Raw genomic sequence first — 17,020 nt, 5'->3', positions numbered from 1 at the left:
GCAGGCAGCACGTAAATCCTATCATAAGAAATCCATCAATAAGAAATTACTGTACGATCGGCGTTTCTTCTATTGCATTAGGAGTTTAGCATCCAGGGAATTGTGATAAAAATATAGGGAGAGCAGAGAAGCGCACCACCGACCTGCAGCGCGCTGGTACAAGCCGCCAGCTGGCACAGAGACACGATCCCCACCTGGAAACGCACCTACCGTCGGTGCCCACGGAAAGCAGCGCGCGGGTCCTCCAGCCCGTGGCAGGCGGACAGACGGACAGACGGACAGGCAGACCTTCGTGGGCAGGCGATGCGCGTTTCGGGGCGAATTTCTGGTTTTTCCGCCTTCCCGGGCTGCAGCCGGTCTCCACGCAGATCAACCCTGCGCGGTCAGCAGTTAGCGTGCTGCTCGCACAGGGCAGGGCGGCTGCGGGGGCTCGCACCGCGGGGCACAGCCGCGTCCCGGGGACACAGCCGCAGCCCCAGGGCACTGCCCCAGCCCTTCGGGGGCTCCCCGCGGCGTGCGGGAGCGGGACGGGGCCCCGGGGGCCGGCACAAACCGCCCGGCAGCGGCGCTGGAGGCAGCCCCCGGGACGCCGCGGCCGTGCCCGCGGCCCCGCGCCGCCCCGCGGCCCGGCCCGGCCGGCAGAGGGCGCCCCGCGGCGCCGGGGCAGCCGCGCCCGGAGCCGCTCCCCCGGAGGCCGGGCCGTGAGGCGGCCGCCCCGGGGCGCAACGCCTCCTGACAGCGCCGCTTCCGCACTCCGGCCGCTCCCCCGCCCTGCCCTCCCCGCGCGGAGAGACAGCGCGGCCGGCCAATGGGAGGGAAGGACGGCCCGCCGGCCGCGGGAGAGCGGCCAACCCGGCGCCGGGAGGGGCGAGGGCGGGGCCGGCGGTGGCAGGGGACGATGGGAAATGTAGTTCGGGGCGCGCCCGCCCCGCCCGGGCGCCTCCTGCCCGCCGGGGGTCGCCCCCCGATCCCCCGCCGCCGGGGGGGCCGCCCGCGGCGCGTTTGGGGCTGATCCCGGGGGCAGCGGGGCCGCTGCCGGGTCCCCCCGGCCACGACGTGTTTCAAACAGCGCCGGTTGCGCTCCCGAGGGGGTTCCGCAGCCCCCCTGCCGCCCCCCGACGGCGCTCCCCGGCTGCACGCCCCCGCGGATGTGCTGTGTGCCCCCAAAAAGCACCGCCTCCCCCCCCCCCCCCCCCCCGCCCGCCGCTCGCTGGAGGGAGGGGCAGGGGGCAGCGAGCAGAGGGGTGGGGATGGGGGGGGGGGGCCGGGCGGCTAATAAATCGTATTAAATCTCTCTATTTTTTATTATTTCATATAGCGATTGGCTTGCGTGCCGGCGCGGCACTCAGCACACGCGGGAAGTTGGAGCCGGGGCCGGAGCGGCTCGGCGGTGCCTGCGGGCCAGGAGCCGGCGCACTTGAGCCTCGGCTCGGCGGGGAGGGCCGGGGGGGGCCGGGGGGAGCGCGGAGCCCCCCCGCGGGCTGGGCCCGGCCGCGGCAGCCCGGCGGGGTCCTGCCAGTCCTGGCGCTGACAACACCCCGCGAAGGAGGAGCCTCGGCGGGCCGCGCTAGAAGGCGTCAGGAGCTGCGATTTCCAACTTAGCATCTTGGCAGGACCCTTCGGAAAGCGAGAGCGAGGAGGAAAAAGGGGGGGAAGGAAGGAAGGAAGACAAGACAAAAAAAAAAAAAAAAGACAAAAAAAAGCCGCCCCCCTCTCGGTGCGAGGGGGAGAGAGAGCGAGGAGGAGAGGGGGAAAACGAGACAGAGGAGGGGGCGGAGGAGGAGGACGCGGTGCCAGGCTGCGGGAGCGGCGCGGAGCAAGGTGCCGCCGCTGCCCGCCGGGCGAGGGCCGAGAGGCGCCCGCGAAGCCCCGGCCGCAGCGGCCCCAGCCCGGCAGCCGCCCCCCGGTGTCCCGGGCTCCCCCCCGGGTATATGTGTGCGCCTGGCCATGTCGTATCCTCAGGGTTACTTGTACCAGCCGTCGGCGTCCTTGGCTCTCTACTCCTGCCCGGCGTACAGCACCAGCGTGATCTCCGGCCCCAGGACCGATGAACTCGGCAGATCGTCGTCGGGCTCCGCTTTTTCCCCTTATGCCGGATCTACCGCCTTCACCGCCCCTTCCCCGGGCTACAACTCCCACCTCCAGTACGGCACCGACCCGGCCGCCGCCGCCGCCGCCGCCTTCACCTCCTACGTGGTAAGAGCAGCCCCGGGCCCCCGGCGCCCACTTTTTTGGTCCCCCGCACCCCCTTTTTTGGTCCCCTTTTAGTTTTTTTCGGAGCCGCCGCAGCCGGGGCGAGACGGGGCTGGGGCGGGCAGCGGCCGGGCGGGGACGGGTTTCATTCCTTTAAACACAAAATATCTATATATTTTTTTTAAATAAAGGAGCAGTTTTATTCCGCAACAATTTTCTTGTTGTGGTTTGAAAGGGAACGAACGCATCAGCGGCCGGCGGTGGGAGAAATGCGGGCGGTAAAACCAGGCAACTTTCCCCTCGCAGCGCTAATTGGGCTGCTTCGTTACGGCCGGGCTCTAATCCCCGGCCGCCCGGCGGGGCAGGGCAGGGGGCGGCCGGGCTCGGCGCTGCCGGGGGGGCTCCGCGGGACCGGCCCGAGGCAGCCCCAGCCCGAGCCCCGCGGTCCCTCCGAAGCAGCAGGAGCGGGTACTTTCGCTGCGCTTCTCCCCTCTGGTTAGCGTCTAGGCGAAGTTGCACGGAGTTATTTCCCTTTTCCCTTTTTTCTCCTCTTTTTTTTCTTTCCCTCTTTTCTCTGCCTTTCTGCCCTTTTCCCTTTATTTCCCCCCTCAAGCCCCCGGCGGAGCAGCCGCCCTATGCGGCCCGGCCCGGCCGCCGGGGCCCGGCAGGTTGCCCGCTGCGGTGGCAGCCCGGGGGGAGGACGAAGGGAAGGGAAAGAAGAGAAAGGAAGGGAAGGGAAAGGTAGGAAGGAAGGGAAGGGAAAGAAGGGAAGGTCCCCTGGCCGCGCTGCCCACCGGCTTTTCGGCGCCCGGCTCGGGGGAGAGGCTCTGCGTTCCCGCAGGCGGCCTCCCGAGGCCAGAGCCTCCCGGGGCCGCCCCCCCCCGACCCCCGCCGTTCCCCCGGGGGCTGCGGGCGCGCCAGGCCCGGCGCTGGGGGCGAGGCGGGGGCCGCGGGCCGGGCCCGACGCTGCCCTTGCCGTGTCATTGTCGCCCCGCGGCCGCCTCACGTCGCCTCGCCCCGCCGGGCTGCTGTCCCCTCTCTCCGCAGGGCTCGCCCTACGAGCACCCGCCGGGCATGGCCGGCTCCTTGGGCTACCACCCGTACGCGGCGCCGCTCGGCTCCTACCCCTACGGGGACCCCGCGTACCGCAAGAACGCCACGCGGGACGCCACGGCCACCCTCAAGGCCTGGCTCAACGAGCACCGCAAGAACCCCTACCCCACCAAGGGCGAGAAGATCATGCTGGCCATCATCACCAAGATGACCCTCACCCAGGTCTCCACCTGGTTCGCCAACGCGCGGCGGAGGCTCAAGAAGGAGAACAAGATGACCTGGACCCCGCGGAACCGCAGCGAGGACGAGGAGGAGGAGGAGAACATCGACCTGGAGAAGAACGACGAGGACGAGCCGCACAAGCCTGAGGACGCCCCGAAGGGGGACCCCGGCTCGCCGGACGCAGGTAGGGCAGCGGAGCCCTCGGGGCTGCCGAGGGGCGCCGTGGGCCGGGCTGGGAGGCGCGGGGCGAGCCGCCGAGCAGCCCCCGACCCCCCCTGCCCTGTACCCCCCATCCCTCCCCTCCAGGAGCGGCGGAGCCCAAGGCAGCGCCGGGCTGCGAGCGCCTGCAGGAGCCCCCCAGCCCCCGGGAGGCCGAAGGCGGCCTGAGCGACTCGGATTGCAAGGAGCCGGCGGAGGAGCGGCTCGACGGGCTGCAGGCCTTGCCCAAGGCGCCCGGCGTTTCCCCGCCGGGGGGGCGCGGCGAGGAGCCCCCTCCGTACCGGCCACCCTCCGCCGCCACCACCGGGCCGCCGCCGCCCGCCGCCGCCGAGCTGCACCCGCTGCTGCCCGCCGCCCCCTCGGTCATCCACTCGCCACAGCAGGCGGCCCTCGCCAAGCCCAAGCTCTGGTCACTGGCCGAGATCGCCACCTCGGCGGACAAGGCGAAGGAGGCCGGCGGCGAGGCCGCGCCCCCCGGGCCCCCCGTCCTCGGCGGTGGCGCTGCCGGGGGTCCCCCGCGCCCCTCGCCGCCGCGGCCGCGCTCGCCCGGGGCGCAGTGCCCGTTCCCCAACGGGGCCGTGCTGCCGCGGCCCCTCTACTACACGGCGCCCTTCTACCCCGGCTACACGAACTACGGCTCCTTCGGGGCCCTGCACGGGCACCCCGCCGGCGGGGCCGCCGCGCCCGGCGCCCCCTTCAATGGATTAAACCAGACTGTCCTCAACAGAGCCGAGAGCCTGGCGAAGGAAAGCAAACTGGGCAGGAGCCAGGCCCAGGTAGACCTTTGCAAAGACTCACCTTACGAACTGAAGAAAGGTATGTCCAACATTTAATACCGGCTTCTCCTCCTCACCCCCCCCCTCCGCCCCCCGGCCCGGGATTGTGGTTTGGTTCTTCTGTTATTATTATTTCCTTTTTAATTTATTGAAAGAAATGCTAAATTGCTTCGGCAGTTATTTTTCCACTACCAAAAGAAAGGCAAAACAAAGCGAGCAGAAAAAGAGCAGCTCCCCCCTCCCCCTGTGCCCCCCCCCAGAAGTTTATAGAGTCTATTGAAAGGGCTGGGGGGAAACCACCCTGAAATGTCTTAACCAAGCGAAAAGCCAACGAGTGACATGCTCTCTCTCACACACACAAAGAAGAAAAATTTGTATGAAATCTTATTCTGTATATTTAATGTAGCTTTTTTGTATTTAAATTGATAATACAGTATCTTTGAAGTAAATTATGAAATCAAGACACCTGTACAGGCATTAATGTTGTTTTCGTAATATAAATATATACATTTCTGTGTCTTTTTCCGAATTGTTTCATAGTTTTAAAAATATATATATACAAGTTTAATTTAATTTTTTTATGCCTATTGTTTTTTTTCTTGGGTGTGAGCTAAACTATAACGCAAAAAAAAAAAGGACCTAGGTTATACTTCTTAGATACAAAAACCAACAAACCCCAACCTGCAGTCGCCTTTGTAAAGCGCAAATATTTAATTAAAAGAGATTTTTAACAGAAGCAAAACCCCTCTTTTTTTGCCACGGGCGGATACTTGTGGACGCACCGGGGCCGCTCCGCACCTGCCGCGGGGCCGGGGCCGGGGCCGGGGGGAGCGCCGGGGGGAGCCCCGGGGGCCGCGCTCGTCGCACCGGGGCCGAGGCAGCGCCGGTACCGGGGCCCCGGAGTGGGCCAGAGGCGAAGGCACTTGTTCGGAGCGCGGGCCCGGCTTTTAACCTAATTACTCGCAATCAGTGTCGCGTTTTCTGCAAAGCAATCAGCTGGTGAACTTTGCTAATGAGTTCGATTTTCTGCCAGATTTAAGCCCTCGCTGGCGCGGCGGCGGTGCCCGGGGATGGGGCTGCGGGGGGGGGGGGGGGGGGGGGACACGACGGGGGCACAAGGCGTTCTTGGGGGGCCCGGCCCGGCCCGGGGCTGGCCGCGGGCGCGCAGCCGGCCGCGGGCGCGGTGCTTGCCGGCGCTGGCAGGTAGGTGTCACACTCGGCCCGGCTTTCGTTCCCGCTGCCCACCCGCCGCTGCGGGAGCCCCGCGGGGCCGCCGCGCTGCGCTCCGGGCAGGCTGGGCGGTGGGAATGGGGTGGGGGGCGCCGCCAGGCCCCCGAACCCCCCAAAACGCCCCCAAACCCCCGCCGAGCCTTGCCCCGCCGCTGGAGCCGGAGGCCGGGCAGCTCGCCGAGCGTCCGCCGCTTCCCCAAAGTGCTCCCTGCCCCGGGAGGGACCGGCCCCGGGTTTGTCCCCCCCGTCCCCAAACAAATGGGATTTTGGGGGTGCTGGCTGCAGGCGAGGGCAGCGCCGCTGTGAGCGCGCTGGGAAGAGCGGTGGCGCCGCTGGAGCCAGTGCTCGGGCACCCCTCTCCGTTCACTTTTTTCGTTTTTTTTGGTTTTTCCTTTTCTTTTCTTTTTTTTTTTTTCTTTTTAACAAGCCGGATAATTATTTCGTAATCTTTTCAACTTTGTCAGAGCCGTTTATTAGCTATAACAGGTTTATTCATGCGTATTTTCATTTTACGGGATTTCAACTAGTAGTTTATATTTTGTATTTTCAAGATGCGCTCCATGTTCGCTTGGTTATACGCTCTTTGTAGCCGATTCGTTTAAAACCAAAATTGTTTCAACCCAAATGTGTAAAGACTCAAATATTCCCGGGCTAACAGTATGTTATTTTGTCACTTTATAAATTATAAATGACTTTTGAAAACAAATAACCAACCAAACAAAAAACAATGCTCCAATTCCTCGGTCGTATCATTTCTTTACAGCCGGGGAAGCGTGGGGGAAGGCGCGTTTTGGGCGCAGGAGTGAGCTCTGCTGGCCTCACTCGCCTGGCTTCAAACGGGGCGAAGTTTGTGCCGGGAGGGGAAGGGGCAGTGGCAGCGGGGGCCGGGTGCGGAGCGGTCCCGGCAGGGTCCTGAGGAGCCCCGAGCGCCCTTTGCCGCAGGGAGCCCGCGGGGCCCCGGGCAGACAACAGGTCCCGCAGCCAAGCGGCTGCGTCTAAATAAAGAGGTTTTAATTATTCATCTAACCAGGGAGAGTTGATTTTTTTTTTTTTTTTTTTTTTTTTTGTAAATTGTCGCTCTACCTTTTCCTAGCTGATCTTCCTCTCCAAAAAAAGGCACCTGGCACAGCAGCTTAGGAGCTCGGCTCGGTCCAGAGCCCTGCTCCTTCTAACCGGGGCTGTTTTCTATAGGTCTATCGGCCATCTCAATGCGCTTTTCGTTTGATGTATAAATTCCTACGGGAATTAACCGTTCCCTTTAGGTTGCAACCCGTCGCCGATTTCAGCCCGTAACTATTATTACGGCCCCATCGATTTCATCCAACAATTTTGCTCTTCACCCGTTCCCCTGCCGCGGGAGCTGGACGGCGCGCCCGGCTCCCCCATCCCGGCGCTTTCCCTGGGATCTTTTATTTCCTAACGGAGCCCAGAGAGGGGGCAGCGCCCGCCCTTTTCCCCTCTGCTGCGGGAATTTGTTGCTCCAAAAACCAAAAAATTGGAGGGTACTCTTAAAATAAAAATACCGCCTGCCGCCAATTAAAGGTTCCTCGGAGGAGCCGGGGCCGGGCGCGTTTCGGTGCCGCTGCGGAGCGGGCCGGGGGCGGCCGAGGGGGGAGCCAGGCCGGCGGGGGGGGGTGCTGCGGGCCGGCCCCCCGCCGGCTGCAGGTGGTGCAGGTGGGAAGGGTCCGGGCTCCGCACCGCTCCGTGCCCGCCGGAGAGCTTCGCCCCGGCGCGGGTGGCAGCGGTTTGCGGGGCGCCGGTGTGTCCGCCCCCGGAGCAGAAGGGGCAGGGTGGGTGCCGCAGGGATGGGGCTCGGCCCGGCCCCACGCGTGGGGTGCCAGGGATGGGGGTTTCCCGGGAAAGACCCCCCGCAGGGTGTCCCAAAGCCGGGCGCGATGCCCCGGGGGTCCCGTCGCAGCCGGCCAGAGCCGTCCACGGAAAAATGGCCCCGAGCCCCGGGGGAAATAAGGCCGAGCCTGGGGGGCGGCCGGAGCCCAGCAGGGATTGGGTGAGGGATTTTGGGGGCGGCGGGCCCCCCCCCCCTTAGCTCTGTCCCCGCTTCTCAACGGCGGAGGCGGATGGCGGGCGAGGCGGGGAGCCCGGCGCAGCCCGCAGCCCCTTTGCTTCCTCTTTCACGCTTAAAACCCAACCAAATCCTAATTGCGGCCCCCCCGCCCCGGGCCGTGTTTACATCCCCCCCGCTGCTCACCCCGCCGGCGCTGCTTTACTGCGGGCCCGCTTTGAAACTGCGGGGTCCCGCACTGCGCCGAGCGTCCGCCGCCGCGTTTACGGGGTTTTTAGGGGGGGTTCAGGGTTTTTTAGGGGTTTTAAGGGGCTTCTCCCCCCGCGCCCGGTCAGGGGACGTGAGCTGCATCTCCCCTCGTCGTGCCTGGAAACGACGCGAAAGCCCCTCCGCCGCCACGCCTGGGGAAAGGACACAGTCAGCAAGTTTAAAGGAGGCGACAGGAAAAAAATAATAAAGAAAAAAGAAACGACGGAGTTTGGCAGGAGCGAAAGTGCAGGAACTACCCCCCGGCCCCTTCCCCTGCCAGACGCCGGGGGGGGCAGGACGCGTATTTGAGCAGGGAACGGGAACCCGGCCCGGCCCGGCCCGGCCCGGCTCGGCCCAGCAGCCCCCAGCCCGCTCCCCTCGTCCTGCGACCTGCCCGGCTTATTCTTAGTAAGGACATCTGGGGCTGGCAGCAGAACAAGTGTTACCAAAACCAGAACCGGCTGTTTTTCCAAAGGAGCAATATGGTAATTCCTCATCCCCCCTCCGGTTCCTTTAAAACTTGGCACAAATGCATCAATAGCGCAGAATAAGGAGCCTTTGCAGAGAACAAGTGGCAGTTTTGAATTTACCTTTTGTGCACGCCTCAGATGCAATCTTGAGGCATTTTTTCCCCTCTCTCCCACAGAAAAAGAGCGTTAATCTGCCCTATCTTGGGACCCGAAAGGATTGGAGTGGAGGAGATATTCACTGGAATCACATAGGGGAATAAGGGTCTTGCTTTATTGAATCATCAAATCCCAGGAATGAAGCTCTTAATTAATTATGGGTGCTAAAAATTCAGGCCAGCTGTTTCTTTTTTACTTGCCTCTGACAGAGAAAGACAAAGTCGACGGCGAGAGCTTCGGAGGCTCGCCGCAAACCAGCGCCCTGCCGCTGCCAGATGGCGCAGTGTGCGCGCCCCGGCCCTGCGCTGCGCTCCGCGCCCGCGCAACGGGCTGCGCGGTCCTGCCCGCCTCGGCCCGGCCCGGCTCGGCCCGGCCCTGCCCGCTTCGGTTTGGCCCGGCTCGGCCCGACGGGGCGGCCGCTGTGGCCGGGAGTACGGCGCGAAGCGGGTGCGGGGCCGCATCCTGCCCTGCGCCTCCCGGGCGGCGCGTCTCGGCCCGGCACCTTTTGTCCCCCCCCCCCCCCCCCCCCCCCCTTTTTTTTTTTTGGCTTTCTGTTTGCTTACAGCACACCCCAGCCCTCTCCCGCGCTCCTGCCTGCCGGCTACAAATGTAAACGGAGCGCTCGTTGAACTGGATCGGGTCCCAAGAGAGACGCAGAGAAACGGCCCCGGGTTTGCCGAGTTGTTTGCAGAGGCAGGGTAGCGGAGAGGGGATGAGACCCCCGCGGCTCAGCACCCCGCTCAGCACCCGTGTCCCCCGGGTGGCGCAGCCGGCTCCATGGGACGGAGCAGCCGGTTATTGATACAAACAGAGGGTTTGTTGCTAAAGGCCTTCCAAAACAAATTCTCCGGCTGAATGCCAATGTATGCATGTTGGCTGGTGACAGCTGATTAGTGAAATGATTTACGGCCAAGTGAAAAAAAAAAAAAAGGATACTGTCAAAGGCAGCAATTTGAAAAAAAAGAGATAAGACAGCACGGCCTCGAGGCTTCCCGCTGTAACGCCACCCAACAAACCCAAGCACACAGTACAAATACCTGGAGCACTCAAGGGATCAGTGGGTCGCAGAAGTACGGCCCTATTCTGACTCTCCCTGGCCAGCTGCAGCCCCAGAAGGAGCAGCCCCTCGCCGGCTGCCTCCAGCCTCACCTGCGGCAGAGCCTGCTCCTGCCCTGCCAGCCTCTCGGCCTCCCTGCCATCGGAGGCTTAGGCCTCCTTTTTGTTTCAAGACTTTTTCTGCTCATTAATTGATTAAAAAATCCCCCCTTCCCTCATTTCTCTGTAGCTCTTCTTCATAAAGAAAGCTTTTGCTCTGCAATAAAGTAAGAGACTTTGATCCCAGATCATCCTCTTAGGCCTTCCAGCTGAAATCAGCGGAGAAACTATGTGGAGTTATTGTTCGCACTTGCTGCACTTCTGATTCAGAAAGGGCTGATTTATTAGCTTGTCAAGGGAAGCATTGTTCAGGAAGGCAATCAAAAAGCACTTACCTAGCTAAACTAAAATTACTGCCTTTTCAGTGGCTAATTTGTATAACTCCCATGGAGGAACTTGGGAAGTGTTTGATGAGGCATAAAATGATGATTAATGAATTTATTGGCCTGCTGCTCATCAAACAGGAGTAGTATATCTTTCCTCTATTGGGTGTTGGGTCTAATGCTACATGTCTGTGTAAAGCAAGTCCAATATGATCTCCTTTTTAGCCCCCTTTTAACCCCCATGACCTGAAGAATATCTCCGTGTAACAGAGGCAACATCAGGGGACTGCAGAGACAAAGAGCCTGTTTGATACAACGGTAAATGAGAAACGCGAGGAAAGTTGCTGCAGGGACAGATCTGCTCAGTTTTCGGCTTTCAATCACTTTGACTACTGAAGTGGGAAGAATGTAGAAACTAGATACGGTGTGAGAAGCGAAAAGAAAATGACAAACCAATTTTAACTTTCATAAAGGATCCAGCCAAACAACTTCATTGCTACTCGAGCAAGTGAGCGCGGGAAGCGCTGGGATTCCCGAGGCTCGGGCACACTGCAGCCCTCGCCTGCCAGCCACGTGGGGACCGCGTCGTGTCCCCAGACTGGCCTCATTCAGGGGTGGCCTGCAGCCTAGCCAGAGCTCTGATCGGATTCACAGCAACTGCTTTGAGTCCATAAATTGGACATCCTTTTTCCTCCCCTGAAATAGCTTGTGCCGCTGTCCTCCCAGTAGCAGTCAACCGCTATTTTGGGGCTGGGGGCTCTGAGAGAAAGGACTTCCTTTCCCCCCTGGAAAAGCCCACACTGAATTACTTGTGATTCAGTGCCCACCTGCATGCAGGTGAGTGACAAGATACCTTATGCACTACAGGCTGCTGCTTTGAACAGGTTAAGACCCCCAGAAGATCAGAAACACTGCTGACGTTCTCAAAAACTTGCTGAAATCAATTTGCCTGAGATTTGGTGTCAGAGCTCTCCCCAGGACCGAACCGTTTCATCCCTCAGCCTCCACGTACCGCTCCCTGCTCCTGCTGCCCTGAAGCAGGGAGTTGAGCTGGCCAGGGGACCTGCACCTCGCACGTCTCCCCGCGAAGGTGCACATGCCTCAGCCGGAGCCCGCTGCCAAAAAGGCAGCTTCTCTCCTCACCTTCTGGGGCTTCGCAGAAGCACCCTCAGGCTTACGTGTCAGCAGCCCACCGTGCTAAAGACGAAGAAGGTGCAACGGGAACGTTTTGCAGAACTACTGACTGATCACCACCTGCTGAAACAATGTGATATTTCAGGCTACAGTAAAGCTAAGAGGCGCGGGAAATGGTGTGGAGGTGCCTGGCCATCGCTGCAGCCCGTCCTCCCCTGCTGTGCCTTCCCCCCACGCCCCTGCACAGCCCACCCTGTGCTCCTTGCGAGGGGAGTTGAGAGCTAAAAGCAGGCTCTGGGGGAAGCAGTGGGAAGCTCCTTCCTTCCGCTGCCTCTTCGCCTTACAATTCGCCCTCTCATGTACTATTTCCTCCCCACGACCTGGGCTGCACCAGGAGATGCCTGTTGGGGAGACCTCCAGGAGCTGTGGGGAGGCTGGCCAGAACCTGAGGCTGACCCCATCAGAGCTACAGGACGCTTTCTAAAGCCACTGTACCTATTTTGTGGTCTAGACCTCAGCCCCTGAAGTAGAAAATCTCTCTTCTATTTCAAGAGACTTCAGTGCATATTCTCTGTGGAAAACAAATGTGGCTGTCCCGTGCTAGGTAATACTGAATTTTCAAACACTCCTGCTTGCAAAATGTCAGGTGTCTAACATATCAAGAACGGTTAATTTTCCAGACCTGTTCAGAAATGCTAGAAGAAGGAAATTCCTGGCCAATCTTTCCCGAGTGGAGGCTGTGGGAACAAATTACAACCAAACTTTCCTGAACCTATTATTGGCCTCCTTAACAAAAGGAACATGGCACCCACCTTACATTCAGAAGATCAGAAAACACGTATTTGAGCACTACCAAACTTGTATTTGTCTGAGACACTTGTAGATGAAATGATCCCCTGTAAAATAATGTTTATAAACAACCTCAAATAAACAGCACTCCCCTGACACCAGCCTCCCATCAGTGCACTGCTCAGCAAGTTTTATCTGCAAGTCCTTGACCTGTGACTGCTTTTACAAAGGCGCTCTGTTCATTAGCAATTTCAGGTCACTTTGAGTACTTGTGTCATGAGCGCATAGCACAGCTGTAAAATACATGTATTAAGTACCAGCTGCATTAATATAGGGACTTATTTTCCTCCACTTGGCTCCCAAAAGCAACATGATCTTACACGCTGATGAAAAAAGACATAGTTATATTTGCATAATTACAGCAATATTGTAGGTCTTTAGTGCAACAGACCTAAGAGGTTGATTTATGATTAAATATGTATGGCTAAAAGTTACCATGCTCGGTAGTGTGCATAGCATTAGACAATGACAGTTTTGGGGCATAATTGCTTTAATGTGGGCAATTAAGACTAAGTGCATGTGATTTTAGTGTCTGCCCTACATTCCTCTGAATGATTACAATGATCAATACACATGATTTGTAAGTCGCTTCCTATTGATCGAATGGTAAAATGTTTGACCTTCCTTTGAGGAAGTAATTTGCTAAATTATGACACCACGTAAAGTCTTCCTTGGTTCAGAGGTGAGGGGTAATGGTGCTCAGAATTAAAAAAAAAACAAAAGGGGAAAAAGAAAAGGGAAGAAAAAAGAAACTTTCCTCCTCCTTTTCCTGAAAGTCTGTAACATCCCTGCCAATCTTCTGACTTCACCTGTGGAGGGAGGAGCCTGGCACGTTTATCCTGGAAATTAACAGGGGGCAAAAACTGAGTTGCATGCTCAGTCCATCTCTACGAGAAACCCTCTTGAATGAACTTTATCTATTTACACCTCCGTGCCAGACCATCAGGAAGCTCTTGACCACAACACCCCTGTTGTCTGTGAGCTGCGGGAGAAAACCATGCAGCGGTGAAGCTGGGGAAATGGAGCCCTCTGGGAGAGCTGCGAGCAGCTGGGACACGTGGCAGGGCTTCCCGGGCTGCCTGCCAGGCTTCCTTTTGCTTTGCACACACAGCGCAGAATAGCCCTTGCTATATCACATTAGCAGGTATTAAAAGGAAAACAACAAAGAGTCCACAAAACCATGTTAGTCAGCAAACAGTAACTTAGTTGTGGCTGAGACGCCTCCTCCGTGCTAGGATTGCCACCCCAAGTGTGCAGGGTAGCCAAGGAGATAGGGAGCAGTAGGTGCAAGGCACAAGCCCCTCTGTCCAGGTCCCCCAAGGCACCCTGCCTTGAAAGGCCCTGGCTAAATGCACCAGGAGCTGCTGCTGCTTCCCTGCCTCTGGGAGAGGTGGTGTCCGGGCATCTCGGCTGGCTCTGGGGCCGCAGAAGGCCACAGGCGGTGCCAAAGCTGGGGCAGAGCCCAGCACTCCAGGCACGGTAGCTGGGCATGAGAAGTGGCCAAGGAGACTTCCCCCTGCTCCCGGGGGGCTCTGGCCACCAGCCTCGGGCACTGGCCAGGCCTGGGATGCCAGGGGAACCCACAAAGCAGCTTGCCCCAGCCGTGTGTAACAGATAAATCTGTGTATCAATCACAAATCTGTACCAGCCCGCTGCTTCCTGCTGGCACATTGACATGCACAAGAAAGAGGAAGAGGCCGGCCCGTGATGGTTCCCCCGGGCAGACCTTGTTCCCTGCCACTGAAGCCCTGCCGGCGAGGAGCACAGGGAGACGCAGCACAACTGGGGCGATACCGAACAGCGAGGTACGGTAACACAGGTACTGCCCTGCACCGGGACACAAGAGGAGAAAGCCAACTAACTCATCTCACTTTGCCTTTTCGCAGTGCCTCGCCTGCCACAGTAACGTAGTTCTCACCAAATTTCTTTTTTTCTTAGCATACTGTGCAGTGGAAGCCCTGACCTTGAACTGGGGATCAAGCTGCTGGATATTCTTTGCATAAGCTCTCCAGCTGCCGAGATCTGATGTCAAGCTTTTCAAATTTAAAAGATAAGAGCTGTGCCACGGTTTTCTCTGAATCTTTTTCTGGGAGAACCCCTTAGCAGGTTTTGCTCAGCCTAGACCTGCCAGCTATGAATACACCCCATGTTCTCACAGGGCCCCCCCATAGGCTCCACCTCTAGCAGGGATGCAGTCCCCTAAAAAGAGGCCCCAGTGGCACCTGAGACCCAAGTTTTTGGGCACCAAGCTGTGACCACAGCACAGGGGCCTTTGAGAGACCAGCTGGAGGCCAGGGAGGTTCCGTAGGGCTCCTCAAATAAAAGAAAATACCTGAGGGGCGAGCAAACAAGTAACAGCCCTAAACACTGGTACAGTTAATAGCAAGAAAAGGCACTCTACAACATGACTTATTTCACTCTAAAAGCAATGCTTAAAACAGATCAGAGGACAGACATACTGAAAGGACTGATTTGGCTCTACTGGCTATGAAGAGAGTCCACACGGACTATCTCAGATGCCTGAGTTGTGGATAACTAAAGCTAGGTGAGATTCTTTCACTCGAAGCAACACACAGGTGGGCCTCTCCCTGCTGGAATCATAAATAAACTTCAGCGATCCAAATCCAGCAAAAACCAGATCCACCCACTGTAGTATATATATAGCATCAATTCTTTTAACTGACTCAAGAAATGGTGTTAAGGAGTATTTAGAAATGTCAAAATCTTTGTAATCCAAGATTCTCTACTACCTAAGTTGAAGTGCCATTGCAGTACACAGTAACTCTGGATAGCAGCTGTCGTAATAAATGGACAAGATTTCCAAGCTCTTATTTACATTGGAACTTTACTCATGAATACTTCACTTGGTTTTCTATTGAAATATTTATAGAATAAGATAAAACTCCACAACCCTCGCTCAGGAATGCCCATAACCACCTACTTAGCTTTAAACATAGAGCCACGGAAGCTGATGAGACTTCAATACACAGCTAAAGCACTGTTGAACCACGACAGGTTCCTCACATGGGACTGTACATAGGAGAATTTACCCCACAAACTTAATGGTTTACTTAAGAAGCAAAATTCCATCAAATATTCAATGAATCAAATGACCGCATTAAAACTAGCATTTGCATAACTAGGTTGCTAGTTACAATGAGGCCAAAAAAAAGGGGAAATATTAGAAAGTGTCAATGTAGGAATGGAAGGAGAGAGACTTTGTATGCAAGACTAGTAGCAGGATTGGTGGGATTTTGCAAGTTCAAAATGTAACTGACACATTTCTTTGTTGCTGTTAATTTTGTTTTGCCTTCTTATTAACTGCATCACTTTGATGAAGATTTTTAAAAATAAAATAATGGCTATCAATCAGGCTGCTTTGAAGTATTTCTGAGTAGAATGACTGGTAGCATTTATTGATTTCATAGTGTGACACTAGAAGTTTTGATATGGGATTTTAAAAAATGATATTTGAAGTTAAAAGAAGACATCTTGATTAAAGCCAGAACAAATTGTTTGGCTGAGATTCAAACTCTGGTTCACATGCCTTTCCAAGCTTGTAGATTCACTTGCTTGCTAGGAAAGGCCCATATGCTTTCAATGGATGAGTTAAGAATTCATGCCATGGATGAGCAGAAAACTCCTTCAAAGTTGGGAACCAGCAGAACAGCCAAAACCATAAGGGAAAAATATATTAATAGATGTTAGATATAAGAATGAGGAAGAAAGGTCTTGTGTTTAAGGGGTTCAGCTGTGAGACACAGACAGCATGACCTTGAATCAAATCCCATAGTCTTCTGTGCATCCGTTGCCCATATGCAAACTACCGATAATACCATTCTCATCGTCTACTTCACAGGAAGCCGGGAAGATGAATTGCAGCTATATGGTGCTGTAAGTCATGAGGCTGGCTGGAGAGATGATCTGTTGGGCTATCAGTTTAAATTTCAGAAACACTGTGGCGAATGCTACTGATCTGATGGGTGCAATTGCTCACTGCCAACAGTCCTCTGCGTAATTCTAGTTCTAAAGGTGCCTCGGAGATCCCACCACCCAGGGAACCGAGCGTCTGTGCTGACAGCTTCTGCTGAAAGGCTTGACAGTAGTACTCACGGCATGTCAAGGTGAAGGGGGAATGTCTAGAAAAGGACTAGCCTGTATCTGAGGGGTGCTCACTCTTCAGGATCCAGCAAAGCCCTGCGATTCTCTTCTCCTTTTCAGTCCAGTAAGCAAGGACAATGTCCCCTGTGACCTGAAGAAACAGGAGCAGGAGTTCTTCAGAATGAACCAATACAACTAAATCTCTACAGAAATACTCTGCCCCAGCCCCAGCCATACAACTTGAGTCCTTTACGAACAGGCACTCATGCTTTAAACAACTGACCTAAAGCACCTGCTTGCTGGGTGGTTCAGGAGAAGACCATCACTCCTCTTCTCGTCCTTCTTCCATCGCTGGGGTCCCTGGGGATGAGACTGACTTTTAAAGGAAACACTCACTAGTGCCACTTGAGAGGGTCGTGAAGAAGAAATACCTTGTCAGTTTTGCAATGGAAAATGTAATAACTCACCAGCAGGCTATTGACTGAGTTGTTAAACTCTAGGGGGAAAAAAAACTGTTAGGTGAGCTGGTTAATATCAAGGCTCACCACTCACTTCTGCATACTACAGACCATGTCAAAAGCTTTCCAGTAATCAGTAGAGCTTAAGAAAAGTCTCTGATTAACTTTTCTTTCATCTTTCTCTTTTCCATCTGGTGTTAAAGATCAAACCTTCAGTTCCTCTACTCTTTTAAGCCTTGCCTGTTTGACAGCAAACTTCTCATCCATCTTAAATCTAGTGTGGGCTAGAATGTCTTTCGGCAGTGGCTAGAGGGTAGATATATTATCAGATACTAACTATATTGCTCCTTCTCTTTTTACTTTAGGTCTGTATTTGTTATTATAGGATATAGCTGGGTTTTCTGAGTGT

The 17,020-nt window shown here is 56.6% G+C and overlaps 1 protein-coding gene across 2 annotated transcripts; it reads left to right on the top strand.

The window, feature by feature from the left end:
- The first annotated feature begins 1,588 nt into the window (after positions 1-1,588).
- On the top strand, positions 1,589-12,622 carry IRX5 (iroquois homeobox 5). 2 transcript variants are annotated; one of them, XM_035543317.2, is made up of 4 exons: positions 1,589-2,196; positions 3,241-3,652; positions 3,775-4,503; positions 10,295-12,622. In XM_035543317.2, exons 1-4 carry the CDS (start codon positions 1,948-1,950, stop codon positions 10,303-10,305), a joined length of 1,401 nt encoding a protein of 466 aa, XP_035399210.1. In that variant the 5' UTR covers positions 1,589-1,947; the 3' UTR covers positions 10,306-12,622. The 2 variants fall into 2 exon arrangements, with proteins under 2 accessions (XP_035399210.1, XP_035399209.1); XM_035543316.2 differs by lacking the exon at positions 10,295-12,622 and having other exon boundaries at positions 1,591-2,196; positions 3,775-5,152.
- Positions 12,623-17,020: the final 4,398 nt, after the last annotated feature.

Source organism: Cygnus atratus, chromosome 12 (genome assembly GCF_013377495.2).
Source record: "Cygnus atratus isolate AKBS03 ecotype Queensland, Australia chromosome 12, CAtr_DNAZoo_HiC_assembly, whole genome shotgun sequence".
Taxonomy (NCBI): domain Eukaryota; kingdom Metazoa; phylum Chordata; class Aves; order Anseriformes; family Anatidae; genus Cygnus; species Cygnus atratus.
The sequence above is the reverse complement of the archived record's forward strand: the minus strand, read 5'-3'. Positions and strand labels throughout refer to the sequence as shown.